This window comes from Carettochelys insculpta, chromosome 1, assembly GCF_033958435.1.
Source record: "Carettochelys insculpta isolate YL-2023 chromosome 1, ASM3395843v1, whole genome shotgun sequence".
Lineage (NCBI taxonomy): Eukaryota > Metazoa > Chordata > Testudines > Carettochelyidae > Carettochelys > Carettochelys insculpta.
Window position 1 is genome coordinate 182,133,191 of NC_134137.1, and position 25,427 is coordinate 182,158,617.

At 41.5% G+C, this 25,427-nt stretch overlaps 1 protein-coding gene across 2 annotated transcripts in view; it reads left to right on the plus strand.

Moving 5' to 3' along the window:
* Positions 1–25,427, plus strand: part of TIAM1 (TIAM Rac1 associated GEF 1) — a 148,124-nt gene that overhangs the window by 100,608 nt on the left and 22,089 nt on the right. The window contains exons 15-22 of one of the 2 annotated variants that reach the window (XM_074997087.1): positions 3,938–4,041; positions 14,463–14,642; positions 15,307–15,375; positions 16,067–16,192; positions 19,860–19,968; positions 22,223–22,402; positions 22,543–22,661; positions 24,827–24,935. In XM_074997087.1, coding sequence (XP_074853188.1) covers positions 3,938–4,041; positions 14,463–14,642; positions 15,307–15,375; positions 16,067–16,192; positions 19,860–19,968; positions 22,223–22,402; positions 22,543–22,661; positions 24,827–24,935 — 996 coding nt within the window. Of the gene's footprint in view, positions 1–3,937; positions 4,042–8,914; positions 9,005–14,462; positions 14,643–15,306; positions 15,376–16,066; positions 16,193–19,859; positions 19,969–22,222; positions 22,403–22,542; positions 22,662–24,826; positions 24,936–25,427 lie in introns of those variants that run through there. The other variant, XM_074997096.1, reaches the window with a different exon arrangement.

The following is a 25,427-nucleotide window of genomic DNA, read 5'->3' on the forward strand; positions in this document are numbered from 1 at the left end:
AACCGACTGTGGATGAACTGAAGACAGCCATCGACAGCATTGCAGCAGGAAAGGCCCCTGGTCAGGATGGTATACCACCAGAGGTAATCAAATGTGCCGTGGACACACTCCTAGAACCCCTGCATGAGCTGCTGTGCCTGTGCTGGAAAGAGGGTGAGGTTCCACAGGATATGCGTGACGCTAACATTGTAACGTATGAGAACAAAGGAGACAGAAGCGACTGCAACAACTACCGTGGAATCTCCCTCCTAAGCGTCACTGGTAAACTGTTCGCTCGCGTCATCCTTGGCAGACTCCAGAAGATTGCTGAGAGGGTGTACCCCAAATCGCAGTGCGGATTCCGTGCAGAGGGGTCTACCGTTGACATGGTCTTCTCTCTAAGGCAGCTGCAGGAGACGTGCAGGGAGCAGAGAAAGCCACTCTACGTAGCCTTCATCGACTTGACCAAGGCTTTTTACTTGGTCAGCAGGGATGGTCTGTTCAAACTGCTCCACAAGATAGGCTGTCCTCCATGGTTACTCAAGATGATCCAGTTGTTCCACGAAAACATGAGAGGAAGCATCCAATATGACGGCGCATTATCGGATGCTTTCAGAATCAGGAGCGGCGTCAAACAAGGATGCGTGCTTGCTCCGACATTGTTCGGGATCTTCTTCGCACTCCTCCTGAAGCATGCCTTTGGATCTTCAACAGAGGGCATCTTGCTGCACACAAGATCTGATGGGAAACTGTTTAACCTTGCAAGGCTGAGAGCTAAGACTAAGGTGCGAGAAGTCCTCATCAGAGACATGCTGTTCGCAGACGATGCTGCTGTAGTGTCTCACACAGAAGACCAGCTTCAAAAACTGCTGGATTGGTTCTCCAAAGAATGCAAGGACTTTGGGCTTACCATCAGCCTAAAGAAGACAAATGTACTTGGTCAAGATGTTGCTGAATCCCCATCAATCAGCATTGACAACTATACGTTAGAGGTTGTCCACGAGTTCGTTTACCTCGGGTCCACCATCACTGACACCCTGTCGTTGGACACTGAGCTAAATAGGAGGATCGGAAAAGCGGCCACAACTCTGTCCAGACTCAGCAAGAGAGTGTGGAATAACAACAAGCTGTACACTCACACCAAAATGCAAGTCTACAGAGCCTGCATCCTCAGCACCCTCCTTTATGGCTGCGAGACTTGGACCCTGTATGCCTGCCAGGAAAAGAGGCTGAACATCTTCCACTTGCGCTGCCTCAGGCGCATCCTTGGAATATCATGGAAGGACAGAGTTACCAACACAGCCGTCCTCGAGCAAGCTGGAATCCCAACCATGCACACCCTCCTCAGGCAGCGTTGGCTCCGCTGGCTTGGCCACGTCCACAGGATGAACGATGGAAGGATTCCAAAAGACATCATGTATGGTGAGCTAGCCTCTGGCAAAAGACCCCCCCGGACATCCCCAGTTGCGTTACAAAGATGTCTGCAAGAGAGACCTCAGAGAGGTAGACATCGAGCTGGACAACTGGGAAGAACTAGCAGACGACCGCGGCAGATGGAGGCAGGGGTTACACAAGGGCCTTCAGAAGGGCGAGTTGAAGATCAGACAGCTAGCAGAGGAGAAGCGAGCACACAGAAAGCACAATAAGGACTTGCCAGACACCCACTACATCTGCAAGAGATGCAGCAAGGACTGTCATTCTCGTATGGGTCTTTATAGTCACAATAGATGCTGTAAATGAAGTCTTCAATTGAAACTTTAAAGGGCGCGATCCATAGTCTGTGCAGACTGAAGGATGCCTACTAGGGAGACGGGAGAGATTCCAGAAGACTGGAAAAGGGCAAATATAGTACCCATTTATAAAAAGGGGAGCAAGAATAACCCAGGAAACTACAGGCCAGTCAGCTTAGCTTCTGTGCCAGAAAAGATAATGGAGCAGGTCATTAAAGAAATCATCTGCAAGCAGTTGGAAGGTGGTAAGGTGATAGGGAACAGCCAGCATGGTTTTGTTAAAAACAGATCATGTCAAACCAATCTAATAGCTTTCTTTGATAGAATAACGAGTCTAGTGGATAAGGGAGAAGCGGTGGATGTGATATACCTAGACTTCAGTAAAGCATTTGACACGGTCTCACATAATATACTTATCAATGAACTACTCAAATACAACTTAGATGGGGCTACTATAAGGTGGGTGAACAACTGGCTGGATAACCGTACCCAGAGAGTAGTTATTAATGGCTTTCAATCCTGCTGGAAAAGTATAACTAGTGGGGTTCCACAGGGGTCCGTTTTAGGACCGGTTCTGTTCAATATCTTCATTAACGATTTAGATATTGACATAGAAAGTACACTTATTAAGTTTGCAGATGATACCAAGCTGGGAGAGGTTGCAACTTCTTTGGAGGATAGGGTCTTAATTCAAAAGGATCTGGATAAACTGGAGAAATGGGCTGAGGTAAACAGGATGAAGTTTAATAAGGACAAATGCAAAGTGCTCCACTTAGGAAGGAACAATCAGAGTCACACATACAGAATGGGAAAGGACTGCCTAGGAATGAGTACAGCAGAAAGGGATCTAGGGGACTAGTGGACCACAAATTAAATATGAGTCAACAGTGTGATGCTGTTGCAAAAAAAGCAAACATGATTCTAGGATGCATAAACAGGTGTGTTGTGAACAAAACACGAGAAGTCATTCTCCTGCTCTACTCTGCGCTGGTTAGGCCTCAGCTGGAGTATTGTGTCCAGTTCTGGGCACCGCAGTTCAGGAATGATGTGGAGAAATTGGAGAGGGTCCAGAGGAGAGCAACGAGAATGATCAAAGGTCTAGAGACCATGACCTATGAAGAAAGGCTGAAAGAACTGGGCTTGTTTAGTTTGGAAAAGAGAAGATTGAGGGGGGACATGATAGCAGTTTTCAGGTATCTAAAAGGGTGTCATAAGGCAGAGGGAGGGAACTTGTTCTTCCTTGCCTCTGAGGATAGAACAAGAGGCAATGGACTTAAATTGCAGCAGCGGAGGTTCAGGTTGGACATTAGGAAAAAGTTCCTAACTGTCAGGGTGATCAAACACTGGAACGAATTGCCAAGGGAAGTGGTAGAATCTCCATCACTGGAGATATTTAAGAAGAGGTTAGATAGATGGCTTTCAGGGATGGTCTAGAAAGTGCTTGGTCCTGCTGTGGGGGCAGGGGGCTGGACTCGATGGCCTCTCGAGGTCCCTTCCAGTCCTACTATTCTATGATTCTATGAGTATGTGTTCAGTGTGTTCTATTAAAATTTGGTTCTTAGATTGCCAAGATAGAAATTAATGCATTTAGTTAGTATATTTCATACAGAAAGATGTAATTGTCAATTAATAATAAAACTTAAAAAAAATCCTTGCAAGAGTATTTTTGATTCTGCCATCTAAAGAGAAAGTTAGTACGCAACTATAAGCTGTAATTTACTAAAATCTTCCAGTACAAGGCTGTTTCAAGGAAATGTTAATTAAGGCTTTGAGCCAGCAAAGACCTACTCACGTGCTTAACTTTATACATGAACCTTTCCACTGACATCATGGCGATTTGTATGTAAAATTATCACAGAATTTTGTAGGGTTGGAGCTTTAGAAACCCTAATTTCAACAAGAAGCTTGACCTTAACTCTGCATCAGCTTTTGTGGCCTCTTAACTGCCATCCAGCTCCAAATATTATGTGTTTGGTGTTTATAATTTAATTGAAATTCATGTGTAGCCATGAAACCTTTGTGCTCAAATCCCTGTTCACGCCCTCTTCTTGCAGTAAGCTGAATGTCCCTGCATGTCTGAGGAACTCCTTGGTACAAATGCCTGCTGTGCTCGTTGCAGGATGAGAGCCTGATTGTTCATGAAAGCTCATTCATTATTTGCTGCACTAATCTTTCCAAATTTTGCATAACCCACTATTTTATTTCTATATACATGTCAATTTTGGCAGGACACACGCTTTGCGGTGAACAGGACAGCAGTGCTGAGGCAGCTCCAGAAGAAGCAGAAATGCCTGATTTGGAGAGCTCTGATGAGACTGATAGGATGAACAAGGTGAGATATTTTCATTTTCACATGACAAAGACCTAACGGGCAGTAGAGTCACAGCTGACATGCTGACTTCACAGCTGTGCATGATTAGAGCATCTTTCCTAGGAAAATGTTATCTTACTTTTAAGGTGTTTGGAAGTGATAGTGTGTAACAAATTACAGCTTTGATTTTAGCACATCAGCACCTGTTGAGTAAGAACAGTGTTTTTATCCATGGGGGTAAAGAGTAGGCCTGGTTCTGGTCTTCTGTGGTGTGTGATAATGCTTTCACATATTAAAATATAACCATTCTGTCACTTGGGTGGGTGGGCTGTGTACAATTCCAGATTGATTTATCAGATTTTCCTCTCCTGTCCTGGTTAGTAATTTACAAAGATGTGAAGCACAGAAGTTACATTATTTCCTTAAATCAATAGTATAGCTTACATGTTAGCAGCTTAATGCAAAACTAGTTAGAGCCAATCTACCTTTGATTAAAACAGAACTCACCAATTATTGTTAATAGGCTGCACAAATGGATTACTAATTGCTGTCTGGTAAGGGATGAGTTCTGGCAGTGTTTGGCAGTTTCTTCTAACTTTCGATATAGTGAATATTGCACAAATTGATCTGTGGAGATTAGTATTTTCTGAAGCTGAGTGACATAGCTGTGGTAAGATTACTTTGAAAGGACTGACTGTTCATTATATTGTAAGCACTTGATGCATAATTGATGCTGTGGTGGTAATACAACCTCTACAAAATTCACTGTACAGCAAGTATAGACTATATAGGACTGATCTCATTAATTTTGTGCTCTTCCCCACCGCTATCTGACTGTCTCTACACACACAAACACATGTATTTCCTGTCATTTTGTTTTAGTTACAAATGTGTCTTGGTGAGTTATGAAGCAGTCCCCAAATACCACTAGTAAGTTATCATAGCTGAGAGGAAGGAAAAAGCCCCTGGCCTCTTGTTTCCTGATCCCTTATGTCATACTAGCCTGCAGACTTTCCTTTGCTAGCTAGACAGTGGAAGCCAGCTAGGAGAAAGCTTCCCCATGCATGAAATGTACACGAATCTTGTATGTCAAGTAGAAGATTGTTTTTAAAGTTTGTCTCTAGACTTTACTAGGGAATCGCTCTACAGTAAGTACAAAATTATACTTTTCAAACATGGGGGGAGTACTTATGTATGTTGACTTTTAAATTTGTGTAGACAGCTGCATGATTTCTAATGAGGTCTGAAATGAATGCCTGTTTGCACAAAACCAGTCCACATATTAACAGTGTCTATTGCTAGCTTGGCTGTCAATACTCATTGTGGCTGGATTTTTTTGTAGTTTTTTAAAGTTTTATGTGTGAAATACATAAGAGGCTGTGATGTTCTATTTCACACCATGCTTGCATGAGCCATCAGCTGTCTAAAGCAAGGTATATGTATTCTGTGATCAGCAGTGTTTTTTGACAGGTTTAGTTAAAGAAAGAACTGTGTTTTATTACACTTTTGATAAGAGAGTAAGAGATGTAAGTAACTTGTAATCTTAATGAGCTGAAGCTTTCAGTGAAGTGGAAATTTCATTTAGTTTCATTTTCATTTAGTTTCTCCTAATATTTGGAAATGCATATATTTAGAGGAAAATGCATATCTTTAGAGGAAAATATTAATTCAGTGTTTTTTCCCCTTAAGCATTCTTCAAATCATAAATCAAAAGTGGTGGGAGGCAGGAATGTTTTTTGTTTCAATACAGAATGTTTTATAGTGATAACCAAGTATATCTTTTAACTTACTAACTCAGTCTTCCCATATATTGAACAACTCTGTATTCTTCAGTTTTCCAGTGCTCTTGAATTTCAGCAAAACTTGAAAATAGTTCTTTTAAAACTGGACAAAATGCTAGTAAATATGAAGCTTTTTCAGAAGTTGCCTTGGAAAGAGGGCTCTCACTTTCATTCCTAATTCCACTTTATGGTTGTACTGTGCTTCAAAAATATCTTCTGTGCCACTGAGAATTTTAACTATCTGATAGTAGAGTCTGTTAGTCTCCTCTGCTTCCAGGCATATTGGGGAACTAGATCCAGAATGGGAATAATGAAGGTACCCTCACCACACACCAGCTTCTTAAAATCCCTTGGAAGTTACTTGTAGGGTAAAGCAAGCAAGGAAGTAAGAAAGCAAGAAAGTTTCTCCATGGTATTGCCACCTCCTTCTAATCCTGTTGACACCATGAATCATAATGTGGTGATTATCTCATTGGCCTTAACTTGCAGTGTCTGCCTCTGTACACAGCAAAATGCACCCTGAGGAAGTGGGGAGAGGAAAGAGTTTGAGGGGCAGTGGCCAGCGGAGATGCTATGTGAGTGTGGTTGCTATGCGAAGCATGCCACTAACCTGCAAAACTTGGGCTTGTGCCCTTTTTACATATCCATGACTTGATAAAATAGGCCCGAAAGCCCCTCCTAGTACTGCCAGCTCTTCCCCACCATTCCTTTACCCCTTGTTTCCTAACCTCTAGAAAGCATGGTTTTTCCTGGTCATATTACAGTAATTCCAGAGTACACCAGATGTGAATTTCTAATGGAAGAAAGAAGCTGGAGAAACTTCCAAGCTCCCTTTGTATATTAGAGAGAAGGAAAAACAGACATAAGATTGGTGTTTGTTTGGGTTTTTTTCCCTTTTCCTAAGCCGGTCATCATTAAACTAGGAGGAACTGGACCAAAACCTTATTGTTTCAATGAAACTGTCCCGCTGCAAACAGCAAGAGATGGGATGTCTTAAAATTGTGCTCGTTAAAGCACTAGAAAAGTCATTTTATGGACAGCCTTGCATCAGGAGAGAGAGTTGGCTAATAGGTCTGGTGTTTTTAATCTGAAAACACCCCCCAAACCCTGGAGTTTCTAATATCTCTTCTTTCTCTTAAAAGTTAAGGCAGCCCAAGGACAGCTTTCAATCAGCTCGGGAGCTACCAGTTTTAATGAAGTAAACTTCAGCCAACAAACCTTGCTTTAGAGAGAGGCCACACTCATAGGCTATGTCTACACTTGGTTTTTGTTTTTTTTTTTGGTCTGTCGTGGCTGGAAAAAGAGCCCTGAGCAACATACATTTAAACAACAAAAACATCAATGCAGACACCCTTGTGTCAGCAGCTTGCTGGTGTAGATATCACTACCTGTGAGGTGTGGTTCAGTTATGCCTGCAGATGGGTCCCCTCCCACTGGCATAGAGTGGCTGCGCAGGAGACCTTACGGCGGCGCAGCTGCAGGAGTATGGTTGTTTTGTTATAAGGTCCAGAGCAGTGGTGGGCAACGTGCAGCCTGTATACGGCCCATCAAGGTTCAGCACATGGCTGCGCCACATTATTTTTACTATTGCCCACCTGCAGGGTGTCCAGATTCTGCTGCTTCTGTCCATGTCAGTTTTTTCCCCCATCAGTATTACTAAAGTGACACGCATGTAAAGCAACAGCACATGAGGTGAGGTATGTGCTGCTTGCACACAGCATTGACTGAGAGCTGTGTGCTCCCTCTTCATCCAGGCAAAGCGGTTCAGTCGGCCCACCCCACCAAATTGAGGTGCGCAAGTGCAGTTAGTAAAACTACCTATCCCAAGGGATTCTCTTGGTTATGACAATCTTGTGGCCCACCAAGATGGAGGGCCACTCATGTGACCTACTCACTAGCCTAGGTTGCCCCTCATTGGTACAGTGTGTAAACACAGCCTCAGTTTCTATTCCAAGATCTGTGTAAGACTTAATCTAGTTCCAAGCAACATTTTTGTCAATCCATCTCGAGTTTAACAGAATACCATGTATCTGACTTACTGGTGTAGGTTTTATTCAACAAACATTAGACTCCATAATTATCTGCCTATTTGCTGGAAGTGTATTGATATAAATTTAACACACTAGTTCTGGAGGCTCAAGCTGTGCAGAGATGGGTGCTCAGTATTACAGATCAACAAAAGCTTAAGCATTCTGCACATTGTAGCCACAAAGACACAGGACTGGATGTCCTTTACTATGATCATCAGGTCAGCAGTGCTTTGTTAGGGATCTGCCAAATTACCCACTGGTGGATGTGTTCAAAAATTAGTTGAAATGATACTGGATGTTCATTTCCTTTTTTCTAATGTAAGACTTGTCTCTTGAAATTAAAACTAATTACTTTGTAGTTGGGCTTACAGTACCCTGCACTAATGTCTGTGCATGAATTTTGTTTATCAGAAGTGTTCTGTGAAGATGAATCTTTAGCAAAGTCCTTAAAAAAACAAAACTTAGTTAGTGATACTAATCCCTGAACACACACAAAAGTTGATGTGAAAGGATTAAAATGGGGACCTTTTGAAAAAGCAACTTAAGATTTTCCAATAATATTTTTATCAGCTTTTTAAAGTTGTCTGATCGGTATATACTCTCTGTCCTGATGTTTAATAATCTTATGCAGTACAGGTTGTAGCCAATCAGCTGATACTAATCCACAGGCAATAGACATTTATACTCCAGTGTCTGCTTCGTCTCTGCATACTTCAGCCATGTCTTGCAGGAGTTCTCATATTATTGTTTCATGACAGAGTCTTCAGAAGTGGCTTCGCAAGTTAGAGCTAAAAATTAAATTCTTACTGATTTATTGAAAGAACGAGACCTATAGCAAATGGCCCAGGAGCAGTGTCTTACAGAAGTACAGTAGCTGCACTCGTCAAAAATAGGAGAGCATGTTTTCTGTGCTTATATGTCAAGTAAGCAGCGTGGAATATAAGGAAAGAACACTTGTCTGGAACAGGAAAGAATTCCATATCAGCTGAAGATAGAAATTTGGATTCCTCTTTTTTTTTTTTCCTAAGAGTATTTGTTATTGAAAATGCTGAATAACAGAATTTTCCTAACCATATCTTTCCAATGATGTCTGCTTTTTGGAGAGTTAAACGTAAACCTAGGAACAAGGGCATGGAGAGATCCTGCGATTCTCTTTATCGTGTGCTGCATTTGGTGAGCAGACCTACTGTTGTGCTGTGTAACTAGATTAAGCAATTAGCCTAATGTAGCCTCAGGCTGTAGTAATTTTAAGTAGATTATAAATGTGATACTAAGTGAATAGTAACATTTATGCCTGCTGATATTTTTTGTTTAGAATCCACGGTCTCCGTAACAACCGAGGCCAAGCTGTGGTGGGATTTGCTTGAAACTGTGGGTGGGTTTTGGAGAACAGTTTTAAACAAATAGTTAATTTTGTCCATTATTGAGTAAAAATGTTGAGTGCCCTGAAAGACCTCGTTTAACTACACGCTTGCTCCCCAGTGTATTTTTACCATTGGGATTGGCAGAGGAAATTGCAGTCCTCTCTCAGCTGGAGGACAAACAGCTCAAACACCGACTGCTTCAGTGATATCAGCATTCTGAACTTTTAAGGAAATGCTCCTGCCCAGGAAGGAGGTGAGATCAGCTCACCTGCCTAACTCTTTGCAGGATGGGGGCTGGATTTTATCTGAATGATCTAAAGCAGACCTAGGACCCAATCCTCTAAACCTTTGTTTGCACCCCCAATTCAACTGGAGACACTATTTGGAATCACTTTTGTGAGTGAAGGTGTGCAGGATGGAGCCTTATATATGATGCATGAATTATCTTGATTTAAACTAGCACACCCTGAACTGGTCTCATTACACCAGTAATGGGGAGGGAATAGATTTTGAATGGAAGGTAAAGGGATCTGTTAATCAACCAACCAATTAACTCCATTCTAACCCCTCTAAATTTCTAGGTAGTTGGCAATGGTGACATTTTGAGAAAATGTTTTAAGTAAAATCTGCTCTGTATCGTAACTCACACTTCTTTAGCTGGTGGCAAAGCGTGTTTGTTTTGGCTGGCTGTCTCTAATTTAGAGAAAATAAATAGCATCAAAGAAGTCCTTTCTAAAGATGCATGCAAAAAGAGATACTTGCTCTAGGCAAAGGCGTGAGCAAGTTCATGAATGTCATTGGCATTGAGATTTGTAGTCTGTCTATTGCAAAGCATCAATTTAAAAAGTATTTGTACTCAATTTCAAATAGAACCAAGTGAGGAATCCAAATTGCAAGACAGAAGTGCTGGTATCTGAAAGCTGACATGACTGAAGTTTGTAACTGGTCATCTCATAAAGCTGTCATATGAGAAGGTTAAAAAACAACAACAAAGCCAAGGCTTCTGGACCAATCTTTCAGAAAACAGACATCAAATTTTAAAGTCTTTCCCTATTCTATACATAGGCAATCTTTTTTAATGGCTTAATGAGAACAATTTCTATGAAAGGCATAATAACCTGGGTAAAATGTTGCAAAATGTATACAGTTTTTTATAAAAACAAAATTACTCAATAAAAGCTTCATATCTCCTAAGACCTCAAGTTCTAGAACTGTAATGGCTATTTCTGTCAAGTCAGTAACATACATACGTTTGTGGAAAATATTTATACTGGGGTATATGAGCTGTGACTTTTGCAATACAGAGTCTAGGACATACACAGGCACAAAAGGTCAATTATGCTTGTAACAGTTATTTCCAATTGCAATGCTGAAATGGCAGCAGGGTAAAATCAAATTGTGTAGATATGGCTCTTCAGTTTCCTTTAAAGTATATTTCTAGCTAGCTTAGGAATTTTTAGGACCCCATGACAATAGTCTCTTTTTGATGTAGGGAAGTGCTGTGAGGATAAATATATCACAGGAATGATGGTGTCCTCATTTTACAAATGGAGATGTGAGACACACTGCGGGCTTCTTTTCACTGCACTGCTAGCTCACGTGCAGAGGGAGAAGGGTCACACTGCAAAATGACACTTGAGTAATAAATACATTGGTGTGGATTAGCTGCAGTAGCTGAGTCCTCACTGCATTACGTGCTCAAGCTTCAGCCAACAGGGCTGACAGCCATAGGGGCCTGGTTCCATGCTCCCGCACTCCCTGGCAGGGGTCAACTCTTGGGAGCACCTCGCCCCCTCAGAAGCTGTGTGGAGTGATGCTCCTGTGGTGCTTCAGTGGGGTGCATAAGCTCCTGGTGCTGCTGCTGCTAGCAGACAGAGCTCGGGGCCCCTGAGACACTGGGCCCCTATGCAGTTGCCTCCTTGCCTTCCCCGTCGGCGGGCCTGGCTTCGGCAAGTGATTGCTTCAAATGACATCCCCTGCTGGGTCAGCTACTTCAAGTGTAAAGCACCACTTCACTCAATGGAGAGATTTTTGTGTGCACACAGTCGTGTTGGAGTGACCCTCAAATTAGATCTCAAGCTAATCCTCCGATGAAGACCAGCTCATGGTGACCTTCCCAAGATAGCACAAGAAGTAAGTGGCAGAGAAAGGTCTTGAATCCAGGTCCTAGAGCAGTGCCCTAATCACTGGACCCATCTTCCTCTCTGAGGAATTTACCTTATTAAATACAGTAACCCAGAATGGTCTAAATTCAGGCATGCTTCACCACCTCCACGTGGTCCTTCCCTACAGACCTGATGCAACAAGGCACGTTCCAATCAAGTGTTAAGTTCCAATCAAGTCCTAAGATGAAGTCCTGCCCCCCTCCAAAGTCTGTGGTAAAACTTCCATTGACTTCACTGGGGCCAGGGGTTCATCCCAAGTGCTTTGCTGACTCGGGATGGTCAGGCTTGAGCCTGTCCAGTATGGCGTAGGATCAAACCCTACGTGAGCGTAAATGGTGTTAGGAACAAGAGAGCCCACCAGCAGTAACGTGCCCACGTGCTGTACGTTTTTAGGCCTTTACTACTCAAGATGACTGTTATTGCTGTAATAAGCCATTTCTAAACAAAAGTGTTTTCTCAGCCATTTATATTTCCTGTAAACACATCAGCTGTGAACTGTTAAGCATGTAAATATGCATATTGAAGAAAATGTCACCCTTGTATAATTACTGAATAAGTAATTAGAGATCTGATACATAGCAGTTTCATGCAGGGATGGGGACTGGAAGCCATGAAGCAACTGTATTGTTTCAGGAAAGGTCCTGAATTGGACATAATGCTCCTGTGAGAGGTGAATTAGAGGGAAGCAATGGTTGTACAAATGCAGAATGGCTGTGGTACAGGGATCCTTTCACCATCAGGTCACTAGTGCATATTTGACCTAGGTCAGCAGTAGCTGAAATTCTTTCCCACCTGCCAGTTGTTTGGCCTATGTTAAGTGCATTGATGGTATCACTTCACATCCTGCTGAGCAGGGCTCCTTCTCCTATGTGGTTTCCCTGGCCTTGCCATTCTCTACAGAGACTATGAATGCATATTCAGTGAACCCTTTATGGAAGTTGAAGGGTCACAGAGACCGAATTACTCTGACCCCAGAGTTTCCTCCAACTCCAGATTAAGGCACAGTAAAGTGGGGAACTCAAACAGCCACTGCCATACCGTTTCACTCGCCAAATATCCCTGATTCCACCCTGCTTCCTTCCCTACTCTTATCTCCTCTTAATCCCTCTCTTCCTTGTTATGTTCCACCCAGGCTTGGTTCTGTTTCCTCTTTTATATTGTCCCATATGACTTGAACAACCTCAGAATGAATTCACATAGTCTTCTCAGATTTCTTGCATCAGACTTCTCAGAATTCCTACACTGCAGGCAGCAACTGGATTTGGCCTCTGTATGACGTATGGACTGAACTCCTTCCTCACCTCCAAGTATCGCTAACAATATAAGCATACTGCCTAAAGAAAAGGTCATTTATTAATTGATAATAGAACCAAAACATGTTTTTTCTCCCACTTGTTACATTAACATACCATAGGCTACCTGTTAATACAGGTTGAATCTCTGTAGTCTGGTGCTCTCTTGTCTGGCAACATCCATAATCTGGCATGAGATAACAGCAGAGATTTTTCCAAATGAACCTAAGGGAGTTAGTCTCTCAAATGAATTTCACCCTTTATATGCAATGGTTAGAAATCTATTAAAACAAATTAAAACAAAAAAGGACTGGATTTAACTTGTTTTAAGTGTCACTACCCCTTAATGTATCAACTAGAAATAAGATGCAGTCTGAGCCTTAAACTGAGTAATTCTGAGTAGAACAAATCGGAGTGTTTAAGAAACACTTTCCCCCCATTTAGTGGGAATTTTATAGCCAGCAACAAAATATTCAGCAGTTTATAACTGAACTTATAAGGCAATGCCAATGCCTCTTTCCCATGAAAATAATCTAAGTAAGATCCACCTTCTGTTCTGACATCAATGTGAAATTAAAGAAACAATAGTTGTAGAGTAGTCAGGCTAGCTGACTGCAACAGCATCTGTTTTTTTCCTTGCTGTGATCACCACACTTTACAGGACATTATGCCATTCCTTCTCCCAGGGACTAAGCTTATTACTACTTCACTCCTGCATTTGGTGTGTTCTCCTTTAACACTGTCAGCAGGTACAGAATTGGACAGAAGCAATTTAAAACAATGGGTGGGCCACTTACATAAGCATAACTGTCAGATGCTGACGGCTAGCTGTAGTCAGGTTGGAGATCTTTGAATAAATACAGATTAGTAAAGATATCCATGGAGACACCAGTGCAGGTCTCTGGGTGCTTCCTCTGCGCTGGTGTAGCTTATTAGAACTTTGTAAGCAAGTTTCAGACTCAAGAATAATAGATGGACACAGTCTCCTGTACTCATGGCTCCCCCCTCCCCTTACCTCTGTCCATGTTGTAATTCCTTTCCCTCGCCCCCTGCTCTTCCCACTTTCTTTTAGAGTTTAATTTTTTTAGAGCAAGGACTGACTCTCCTTTAGTGTTAGCACAGCACTTAGCATGGTCTGGGTGCTACCAAAAACAAATAAAAAACGTATTTTAAATCATGGTAGTCACTCTGTTATGGGAGCTGAGACTTCTGTTTTATACTTGCTCCTACTTTGTGTTAGTGGTCTGATGCAATTCCCTTGTTGTACAGTTGAGACACTGTCTAAATATTCTTAGTGTCCAGGCTGAGGTCGTTATGTGACATGACACTCAATTTCGAAGAACAGTGCCTCAACTGGTAGAGACTGTCAGTTGCCCAGAGCCAGCTATGGGTCCCTCATCCTTGGCGCCCAAGGCCCACAGAATTTAGTGTAGGCTCTCTACTTTTCTAATTTCCACCACTGACATGAACTCCATAACTGAGCTTATACCGGTAGAGCTTGATTTCATGCTGCTAGCTTTTCCCAATGATAATGGAAGCAGGTGGAATAAGAAGTAACTATTCCTCTACAAAACAGGTCTTTTCCAGTGCAAATCTGGCTTCTTTGACGTCACTTTGTATTATATATGCAGTGGACAGTGTACTTGACGACTGGAACAACCAGCCCAGGCTGATAAAGCATAGCACACTTTTTAAAGTTGAATTAGATCATGGACTATGTATGGGGGGGCATACAAAAGCAGAATTCAAGTTCAAATAGCTCCCACTTTAAAATAACAACCAGGAGTAATGTGTTCTCTTTCTTTTAAAGAGTACAGAACAGGTTGCTGCATTTTGTCGCAGTCTACATGAGATGAATCCTTCTGATTCAGGTTTTCATCCTCAAGAATTTACAGGACCTCAGTTGTCTGCCATGAGACAACTTACAGATGCTGATAAACTGCGCAAGGTTATTTGTGAACTTCTTGAAACTGAACGTACCTATGTCAAAGTAAGTTAAGCTTTGTCTATGGTTTTCCTTTTCTTTCAAGAAATGAGCTTCTAATAAGTTAAAGCTCTGCCATATTTTTTGTATCACAAATAAAACAGTAACTAATCTACTACACTAGTGGCAAGTTACTTTTTGCTGTCGAACTTCTCACCAATTTTAAGAGGAACATCCAAAATACACTGGCTATTTTAAAACAAATTAAATAACCAAGTAACAAGCAGTCATGTAGCATCTTAGAGACTAACAAATTTATTTATTTATTCATTTATTTATAAGACCCACTTCTTCAGATGATTGTTAGCCTGTAAGATGCAACATGGCTGCTTGTTGTTTGTGAAGGTACAGACTAACACAGCTACTGCTCTGAGACTAAATAACCAAAGTTTATTGGACAGTGTCACAAATTTATTTGGTTGGGGTACAGAGAAATCTTGTCAGATGAAGTCATGTATCTTCATTTTTTTAAGTAATCTAAGTTGAACAACCTTTTTTTGTCTTAAATGGCACTAAAATAGAATATAGTCTTGTTTTATACAAGGCAAATGAAAAACCTAGAGACTACATGAGTGGTCTCAGGCAAGAGTCTTTGTCACAATAACATTTTGAAAGAAGTATTTGGAGGAAATGTCATTGAGTATTGCATTTTTTATATATTTATTTTAAGGACTTAAACTGTCTAATGGAGAGATACCTGAAACCTCTACAGAAAGAAACTTTTCTCACTCAAGATGAGGTATGACTACTGTTGTCATAGTGCTGTCAGATTTTTTGTTTGTTTGGCTCTTGCTGTCTGATTGTAGGGAGGGACGGAAGAAGTTATGAGGGTTGCCTTTACTTCAAGAATGGTTTAAAATGGACTGCCACTAACTATAAAAATACTGATCAGTATTGTCCGATCTTCTGGTAACAGCTGCATTTCTTAACTTGAGTTTAAAGCTAGGTCTGTGCTACGAAATGGTGTGGACCTGACTTACATTGGCATACTGCCACTCTAGTTATTAAATCACACATGCTTGGCTCCATGTGTCTGCAGCGCACGTCATCACCAGGAGCACTTGTATTGGTTTGTACTGTCCAGTGTGGAGCACTGTAGGATGGCTCCTGAGAACCAGTGACAGATGGCGTAACCAATGCAGTGTCTACACTGACACTCCGTCAGCCTAATTAGTCATCTATGACCCTGCACTACTCAGGGAGGTGGTGTTACTAAATTGTCAAAGAGAGCCACTTTACCTCATCAGGAGCCAAATTTATCTGAAGATGCTTCCATGGCAAGATTGGCACAAGGCATCTTACATTGACCCTACCTTGTAGAGTAGATCAGGCTGAAGAAGAACTAAGTACTAATCTGTAAATTGTAACTGGCTGGACAGTCATCTAGCCTGAGATGTTTAATCATATTAAACTTTTTTCTCTTTTATTAGCTTGATGTTCTCTTTGGGAATTTGACTGAAATGGTAGCCTTCCAGGTTGAGTTCCTGAAAACTCTTGAAGATGGAGTGAGGTTGGTGCCAGACCTGGAAAAGCTTGAAAGAGTTGACCAGTTTAAGGTGAATGTTTTATTTAAACTCTAGCTGAGTTGTCTAAAGCAAATTTAAGTAAGACTTATGACCCATTTGCTGTGCAATATTTTTATACTGGCAAATGTACTGCAAAAGTAGTCCTCTTAATGTTGTGTCAAGCCAGTGTGACTACCATGACTGTTGTTTTGTGAGATTCTTGACCTTCCCCCCCACCCCTCCACTCTCTGGTTTGCTCACCTTGATTATCTTTTTCTGATTTGTCCTCCTTGCTTACTGTTTTTGATTCTCTGTGCCTTAAATATTGAGTCTGTTCTGGTCTGGCTATGGTCTGAAGAAGTGAGTCTGTCCCACGAAAGCTCACCTAATAACTATTTTGCTAGTCTTTAAAGTGCTACTTGACTGCTTTTTGTTTTAACATAAACGTGTGTTTGCTACCATCAAGATTCCATTAAACTAGACTATCATGCTGTAATTATAGTTCTTGTTTCATTTAGACTTTATTGCTCAGTGCCACTCAGCCAAAGCATGAAGAGTTAGACATGATTTTTACCTCTTCATTAGATTTCATGTTTCTGACTCGGAGGAAGAGCCAGGAGCAGAAATATAACTGCATAAAACCTTAGTACTGACAAGCCTGAATTGTTGGTTCAGGAAGCCACTGGGGAAATGCTTTTGAACTGTAAATTGTATTTTGTACTCAGCAGGTTCTTAATGCACAAGTAAGCAGGAATGGCAAAGACTTTTCTAAATCTTAATTTCAGATACTTTAGAGGGAACAAACAAAGGGAAGAAACTTAAACTGAAGGAAAAATAAATGGGGGAAAGACATTGTGGGGAGGGACTGGTTGCTAATGAATGATCCAGTGAGGGTGGTGGTATTCAATCCATCATAAGAAAGGCAGATAGTGTTCAAATTCGCACAAGGCAGTGCCTCTCCTCCTAGTTTTATTGCCGTGTTTCAGCATTGACCTTGATAAAAGAACAAGATGTCTTGATGAACAGTAGTCCCACTGGGTTTGGTCCTCCAGAAACATGGATTAATTGAAGAGCTTGTGGAAGAAGTCTGTCTTTTTTTGGTTTTGTTCTTGATTGCCCATTTTAAATTGGCATCAGGCACTGCGGTTCATCATTAGAAAATAATTGTTGTTTTATAATGCTAAATAACAAATTATACTGAACATGGTACTGTGCAGTGATGAGCAAACTGGACTTTCATTGATGCCTCCTACCTGAAGTCCAGGTCTTCCTTGTAGATTCAAAATTACTTTGTAGTGAAACAAATGTGTAGGATGTATCAAACCCATGTACTACCCATATTGGCTACATCTGTACTAGAGAGTTTTGTTGACAAAACTCACAGAGCATCTACACACAAAAAATGCATGGTGTCCACTGAAACTGTCAACAGAAAAGCTGTATAGATGATCCCAGGAGCCTATTTGTTGACAGAGCAGATCAAAAGATCAATTTGCTTGTGTGTGTAGACACAATCCGTCAACAGAAGATTTATCGGAACATCTCTTCTGACAGACACTTCTGTAGACAGATGCCTCTAGTGTAGACCTAGCCATTGTCATATAAGTCAGACAACTGAATCCTCTTAGAGGCAGACTTGGAGCAGCTAGACTCTTCCATCTGCACCGTCTGCGCTCCATCCAGAGCATGAAGCCCCTGGCTTTGGGAGTTAATGACATTTTCCCCAAAGATCTGGCCTTCCTTTCATCTCTCATTATATTCAGAAGCAGCACCAATCAGCTCTCCAGGACAAACAGAAACTCCATACCATCAAACTCTCCATTGTCATGTGAAGGGTTACATGCACTGACTGTACCTCTTGACATGGAGTCGGGGGGCCCTCTACAGGGCTGCCCCAAGACTTGTGTATTTCCAGGTTTGACCCAGATCTCAACTTCACTACCCAAACTTGGTGTGATGTCATTAACCCTGGTCTCCCTTGCTGGCACAATGATCTTTAGGAAGCTCTGCATTTTGTAGAGGTATATGCTTCAGTAACATGTAGTCATCCATCTGTGCATTAAACTGATGGGGGAAGTGAAGTGACAAAGAAGTAACAAACACATTGGAGAGAACCGTCCTAAATAGTTTTTGACTCGCCCCACCCACATGAAACTCTTGTTTGTGCTCGTTACACTGGATGGTGCTAGGAATAAATTGTCCATATTTCCTTATGGACCTTTATAAAAGATCTGGTTCCCTAATAATAAAGTAAAACTTCAGGAGGAAGTAACCATTGCTTTCTCCATAGAAGTAAACACTTTTTGAATCCTGTAGATGATGCTGTGTAAGAAATTGCACTGCCAATGGAATTTAATGGTATATGTGAAATCCATACTACAGGCACAGACTTAACAGAAGATAGTTTTTAAAATATTAACACATCTAGCAATACAAAGCAGCAGAAATGGAGCACTTTAAGGACTAACAGAGTGATTTATTTGGTGATGAGCTTTCCTTTAGGATCTGAAGAAGTGGGTCTCTACCATGAAACCTCATCACCAAATAAACCACTTCGTTAATCTTTAAGGTGCTACATTTCTGCTGTTTTGTTTTGTTGGAGTACAAACTAACACAGCTACCCTCTGTTACTAGTCAGCATATCTAGCAATGATGACAATCCTCTCCACCCACTTGACGCTCTGCAGAGGAAGGATGAACTATGTGTATAGGAGGAAGAAATAACTAATTCAGTAGATGCTATGTGAACACCTAATACAGCTAGGTTTGGCAGAATTTTACTTTTTAAAACTTGAAGATAATATCTATTTTAAGCATCTGTTTTAATTTTTGCTTATTTCTAATTTCAGTTGTGCAAAATTATGAGCTTTAAGTTTTTTGTTTTTCCTCCCAAGGACTTCTAATGATTAGTTAAATTTCCACAGTTGTGGTACAAATTATAGAGGGTCAGATAATTATATAATGAACAGATCTTGATACTGAAAAAACTGTAAATATATGTTCAAAACTTTAGCCTTTTAATCAAACTCGTAAGTTCTCAAGCAGTGTTTTTCTGAGTTTACCTGTCTGTAAATTTCAGCCATCATGCATGACAATATGTTTTCATTGGTTTGTATGTGCACTGAAAAGGGGTGTTTGAGTTACTGTTTAAAATCTAATCCTCTGAAGCCTAAATATAGACCAAGAAGGATTTTATGGGGAATAATGAAATAAATGGGATTTGAGAGATATTTCCCATGTGACTTTAAGCAAGGGACATATCTTCTGTCTGCACAGGTTCTCCAGTTGTATAGTGGAGCTAATAATTTCTATTAAGATTGTGAACTTCTTAAGTCAGGACTTTCTTGGAACCTAAACTCATAACAAAGGAGAAAATTGGATGTAATATACGCAACACATTCTATATCAACAGCAATTTAAACAGTTGGTTTTATAGTAGCTTATATAGAGCACATAGAACAGAGTCACTTATTGAAGAATCTCTGACCTTCTCTTCTTCCTCAGCAACCTGGTGAGCCGTTTTCACCCCTCAGCCAATCTTCTGGTCAGTTTCTGGTCCTGGATGTCCCCAGGCATCCTGGGCGAGAGCCCAGTGCAGATGATCAGGAGCATTCTAATCATGTGTCACAGCCATTAAACATGGCACTTACGAGGTCTGATTCCAATAGTTTTGTAAAAAGGAAAACTAATTTTTTTTCTGCACCTGTTTCAATCCTAGAAAGTGTTGTTTTCCTTGGGTGGCTCCTTTCTTTACTATGCTGATCGTTTCAAGCTATACAGTGCCTTCTGTGCCAGCCACACTAAAGTTCCCAAAGTATTAGTAAAAGGTAAGAGCTGCATGCTATAGAAGTCTTTCTTCCAAACACTCTTTTGATGGGGGAAAACTGCCCTTCAGCACAGAGGAAGTGGCTGACAGTGCAAAGGCTGAAGAATGGCTATGTGATGTCAGTCTGACCAAGCAGAAAAACTGACCACCCATGCATGTGCCAAAAGGCAAACGGAGGATCCTGTTATCACTGTGGCAGTAAACACTTACCCAGCGCAGGGGATTGACACAAAGCTTTGTCTACACTCATATTAAAGCGGTTTTTATTACACCATTCCCGCTGTTGCCACTGGAATCCTTCCAGTATTGCGCATTTAAGCACTGTACTAACACCTGTCATGCGTAGTTTGTGTGCTTCCCCTCATCCCATGGGAAAATTGTACATGCAGGATACAGGGAGAGTGTGAGTCTGTGCCTGTGTTGGAGAAGTCAGGCCAAAGAAATGTTCCTTTGCATTTGGTGTGAAGCTTGGAACACATGGGAACAAAGGACCATATATCACAGAAGTAGTGCTAATGCCCTGTGTTAAAACCCAGAGAAACTTGGCTGAGAGCCTCTAAGAAGGGAGAGCAGGACACGGTGCAGAATCTTCCTGTGGCCTCCTCTGCTGCTACCCTCTGTTTTTGGTATTCTCACCTTCTTATCAGCAGTTGGGAGTGGGTCATGTCCGTTGTGATTGAATTGGCCTCCTTAGCACTGGCCCTCCACGTCGTAACATTCCTGTCTTTGTGTGTGTGTGTATATATATCCCTGCCATGCTAAAGATGTCATTTCCTGCATCTGACAAAGTGGGCTCCAGCCCATAAAATCTTATGCCTAAATAAATTTGTTAGCGTTTAAGGTGCCACAGGATTCCTCGTTGATTTTCCGAAAATAGACTGACACAGCTCCTCCTCTCTAACTTATCCTATGCTGAAGAGCTGCCATGCCCAGAGAGCCTGTGAAGCTGGTTTTCCATGCAACTGCTCTGCAGGAGTGACTTTCACCTTGAAAGTGTTAATTTTAGTAATGGATTCAACAAAGCTTCATATAATTATATTTTTATCTTGGATGGTGGGTAGACTAGCAGTTCCAGTTGCAGGAGCAGCCTAATTAGAAAAAAAAATATGCTCTTATTTTTCAAGAAACATTTGATGTGAGATTAAGCCAGAAGACTTTTTGATTTTTTTTTTTTAATAAAATTGTAAAAGCTATTTATCATGCACAGAGGACCTGGCAGCCCTCCTGAGTACATGAATACATGATTTTGTGCCAGTCACTTCTATGCACTCTACTGGTAGCATTTAGGTTGACTTTATTAAGGATATATGCTGACTGCTGGTGGCCCTTTTAATTCCTTGTATCTGTTGAACTGTAAACTCAAATTTGGAGCCCAGTTTGCTTCAAAAATAAATCTCTAAAAGACTAGTAGAACTGGCAGGTGTGGCAGCATTTTCCTATGCAGATACGGATGGGCTTATGGCTTCCTGGTTGCAATGGCAGTGCTTTTCTCATTTTAAATTGTAAAAACTTTATTGTATTGATGCAGTAGTCTACTAAATGCACAATTTCTCCTGGAAAGAGTTATCCTTATGAAGAGAATACTTGCTGTAGATCATACTCACATTTTTATAGTGTCTTTTCTCCAATAATCTCTTGGATTGGGAGCCGCAGATGATTGTTAATTTTCTTTTATAGATAGAGGCCTGATGCAATAAATTCTTGCCCTATTTAGTATGTCTAAATTGTACAGCAGGCATAAAGTATGTGTGTAATTTACATGGTTCTGTAGGTGTATTCTGTTCTACCTCCTTACTAATGTTTTGTTTGTGCTGCTTTATGGCTCAAAAGTGACAAGAACAAAATGTCACTGAAGATGCCTATAAAATTAACAAGTCCAGACATGCCTATGACACTACTGCTGTGCATTTTTATAAATAGCAGAGATCCTTTTTGATTAAACTAGCGGGAAGTTTTGGTGGCCTTCACATCCTCTAAAATAGCTGTGGTACTAGAAATAATGCAAATTGGGTGGTGGTTAAATAAAAAAAGGTGCCGATCTTTGTATGATGCTCAGTCATGAGTAACTTCTCTATGGCATGGGATGCTAACTAAAAACCTGATGTCCATAAAACATGGTACTGCATATTTGATCAAACATGCATTTCTACACAAAACACGGTTATTTAAGTCAAATGAATTTCACACTCTGAAAAGTTACTTCATAGTGACAGGTGTTCGGGCTAATTAAAAACAATGTTTACTTTAACTTTTAGCTAAGACAGATGCAGCTTTTAAGGCATTTTTGGATGCTCAGAACCCGAGACGGCAGCACTCCTCAACACTGGAGTCTTACCTCATCAAGCCCATCCAGCGTATACTGAAGTACCCTCTCCTGCTGAAGGAACTTTTCGCTCTGACTGATGCCGACAGTGAAGAACACTATCACCTTGATGGTAAAGAGCTGAACTATGGAACAGTGTGAAATGGGGACACAGGACACATTTCCTTTCTCCTCACTCTCTCTAAAACCCTGGATGATATAATTATGAAGTGATGGTGAAACTAAATATTTTCCATTTGTTTTTTCCTCTAGTGGCCATAAAAACAATGAACAAAGTTGCCAGTCATATTAATGAAATGCAGAAAATACATGAAGAATATGGTGCGGTGTTTGATCAGCTCATAGCAGAACAGACTGGGGAAAAAAAAGAAGTAAGGCCTTTAATCTTGGTTGTCTTTATTACGAGTCAGTTCATGAGTCTTTCTTTGGGTACGAATCACTGCATATTGTTATAGCTCCCATTTCAAATTCTCTTTTCTGCATTGTGCATGTCATTGCATGCTAAAAGTCCTTCTTACAGGCATGATATCATCCTTGAGGCCAATACATCATTTGTGTGTGTCAGCAGCAACCAGTGACTTCTGTGGTACCCATCTAAAGATTCCTTGAAGGAGCATGATTCCCACAAAGTGCTGAATGCTTACCCTCTGGAAAATAAGGTCCATTTCAACTGGGCAGCCCAAACTCACTGCAGGTTGAACCTCCAAAAGCCAACTTTTTTGGTCCAGCAACATCCATGGTTAAGCATGACCACGGATGTTACTGGACCAAAGACCCTGAGACGGGAGGCTGTTATGGGGAGGGCCAACTGGAGCAAGGTGACAGGGGAGCCAGCCTCCCTGGGGCTGGGGCCACACCAGTACCCTGGCCAGGGCTGAACATGGTAACTGCTGGGGCTGGGGTCGGGGCTGCACCGATGGCAGCACCCGCGGGGCCATAGTCATAGCCAGCGCCTGTGGGCCATGGCTGCATCTGGGACTGGTGAGGCCAGGGCTGGAGCTGGCAGTGGCACCTGTGGGGCCACGTCCAGCAGCTCAGCTGGGGCTGATACCACCTTCCGTAGCTGGCAGCCTGAGTATGGCCAGCCAGTATCAGCCCGAGGTCTTAGCAGGAGTTAAGGGTGCCGTGGGGCTGGAGATGGGAGGAGGAGAGCAAAAGTGGAGCTGGCAGCTGAGAGGAGCAGCAGACTGGGCGGCCGGAGACAGGGGAACGTCCTTCATCCAGGACCAGTCAGGTCCAAATGATGCCAGATGACGGAAGGGCAACCTGTAGTTACTATTGAGAATGTAGACCACTACTTTTGAACTCTTTCAAGGTGGAATGGATGGTGGTCGGGGGAATGGAGTGAGGCTAGTAGAACCATGGTATTATATGGGGACTCAATAAATCGGAGGAGAAGGAGGACTAGAACATCAGCCTAGGGAATGGTGAAGAGAGTCTTGAGATGAGAAAATCAGGGCTAGGGTGGGAGGGGTGAGTTTGAGCAGCAACTTGGAGGCAGTGGAGGTCAACTAGGAGAGGTAGTTGTTTGTGTTCATGGAGTAGGATAGTCCTTGGAATAGCAGCCCTGTGGAGACTGCAGGTACGAGCAGGGTTGGAAAACAGGTGGTGAGAGCAGCAAGAGGCACGTGGAGACCAGAGTTGCACCTGAGAGGCAGGGAGGAGTGGAAGTATGATAACCCTGCGTCGAAGAGCAGCCTTGTGTGTTATTAACTTACTCATGCTTAAACACAAGTTGAACAGGGTAACCTTAGCAGTCTCACCAGTGTGATCTCAGAAATGGGCATTGCTGTTACCCATGTTGTACTCTATTCCGTGGCAAAAGGGAGAACTTAACTGTCCAGATATGTCAACTCACCATGACTGCTAAGTAGTGAATTTTCACTTTTTTGAGTTTTAAGCAGTAGAGATGGAAAACTGCTTCTAGATGTGGGAAGGAGCTAGTGTTAAATAAACTGACCTGTTGCCTCTGGGGATCAAAATGAAAAATCTAGTTTTTACTACTTTATTGTGTTTCTGCCCTCAAAGATTACTGCTTTTATTAGTTTCTGCTCAGGAAATACATCGGATTTGCCAATAAATAGTAATTTACAGGAGCTGTGTACAGGAGGCAAAGTTGTGTAGAGAAGCATTCTGTCTGGCTTCAGCTATTACACTTTTACTTTTGTGAATGTGTTTAAAGTGCTCAAACAATATAAAGAGAAACTGAAATACAGAGAGATGAACAAACACTGTAAGAGTTCAGAGAGACTTTTGGCTTCTGCATTGTGAAATTAAGCGTTCCTATAGATTTGGAAGATTTCCAACACTAGGCTCTACATAACTTATGCACAAAAATGTAAGGGTTTGATTACACGTATGACCAGTTAGCATTTGACACAATCTGTTTGCACATAATTGCAGCTGCCTAATTCTGATAGATAATCTTGCTCCGAAAGTTTGCTGCTGCTTAGAATAAAACTCTCATAAATCTGCTAAAACCATTAAACCCCTTTTCACGGGTGTTTTTGTGTATTTCTGTGTTTATGGTTGGCAGGTTGCAGACCTTTCCATGGGAGACTTACTTTTACATAATACAGTGATCTGGCTTAACCCTCCTGCATCCCTGGGGAAGTGGAAGAAGGAACCTGAGTTAGCAGCATTTGGTATGTACTTGGATGATTATTTCAAACACAAACAGGATTGCAGGTTTCACCTGAGCAGTTACACCCTGATACCTGTGACAAATGTACACAGCGAATTACAGATTTACGGATCAGAAGTGGGTCTGTCGCCGGAAAGCTCATCCTCATAAATTATTTTGTAGTGCTTAACAGACTAACATGACTGCTTTTTTGTTTTGTGAAGATACAGACTAATATGACTGCCTCTGGGTGACTATAGAGAGTGACAGTTACCTAACAGTATTTCTACTACATCATCTAGAACTTGAAAAATAAATACATGAGGTGACCCTGAATTTAAAGGGCCAAATTCTCCTCTGTTAAGTGATATAAATCTGGAGAAATTCAATTGAAGCAACTACTGAAATGAAGTCAAAAGTGGCAAAAAGTCCAAGGGAAGTGAGTAGCTAAACTTCATTCCACATGTTTATCCCCATCCCCTTTTATTTATTAGCATTGGTTTTCAATAGCCTA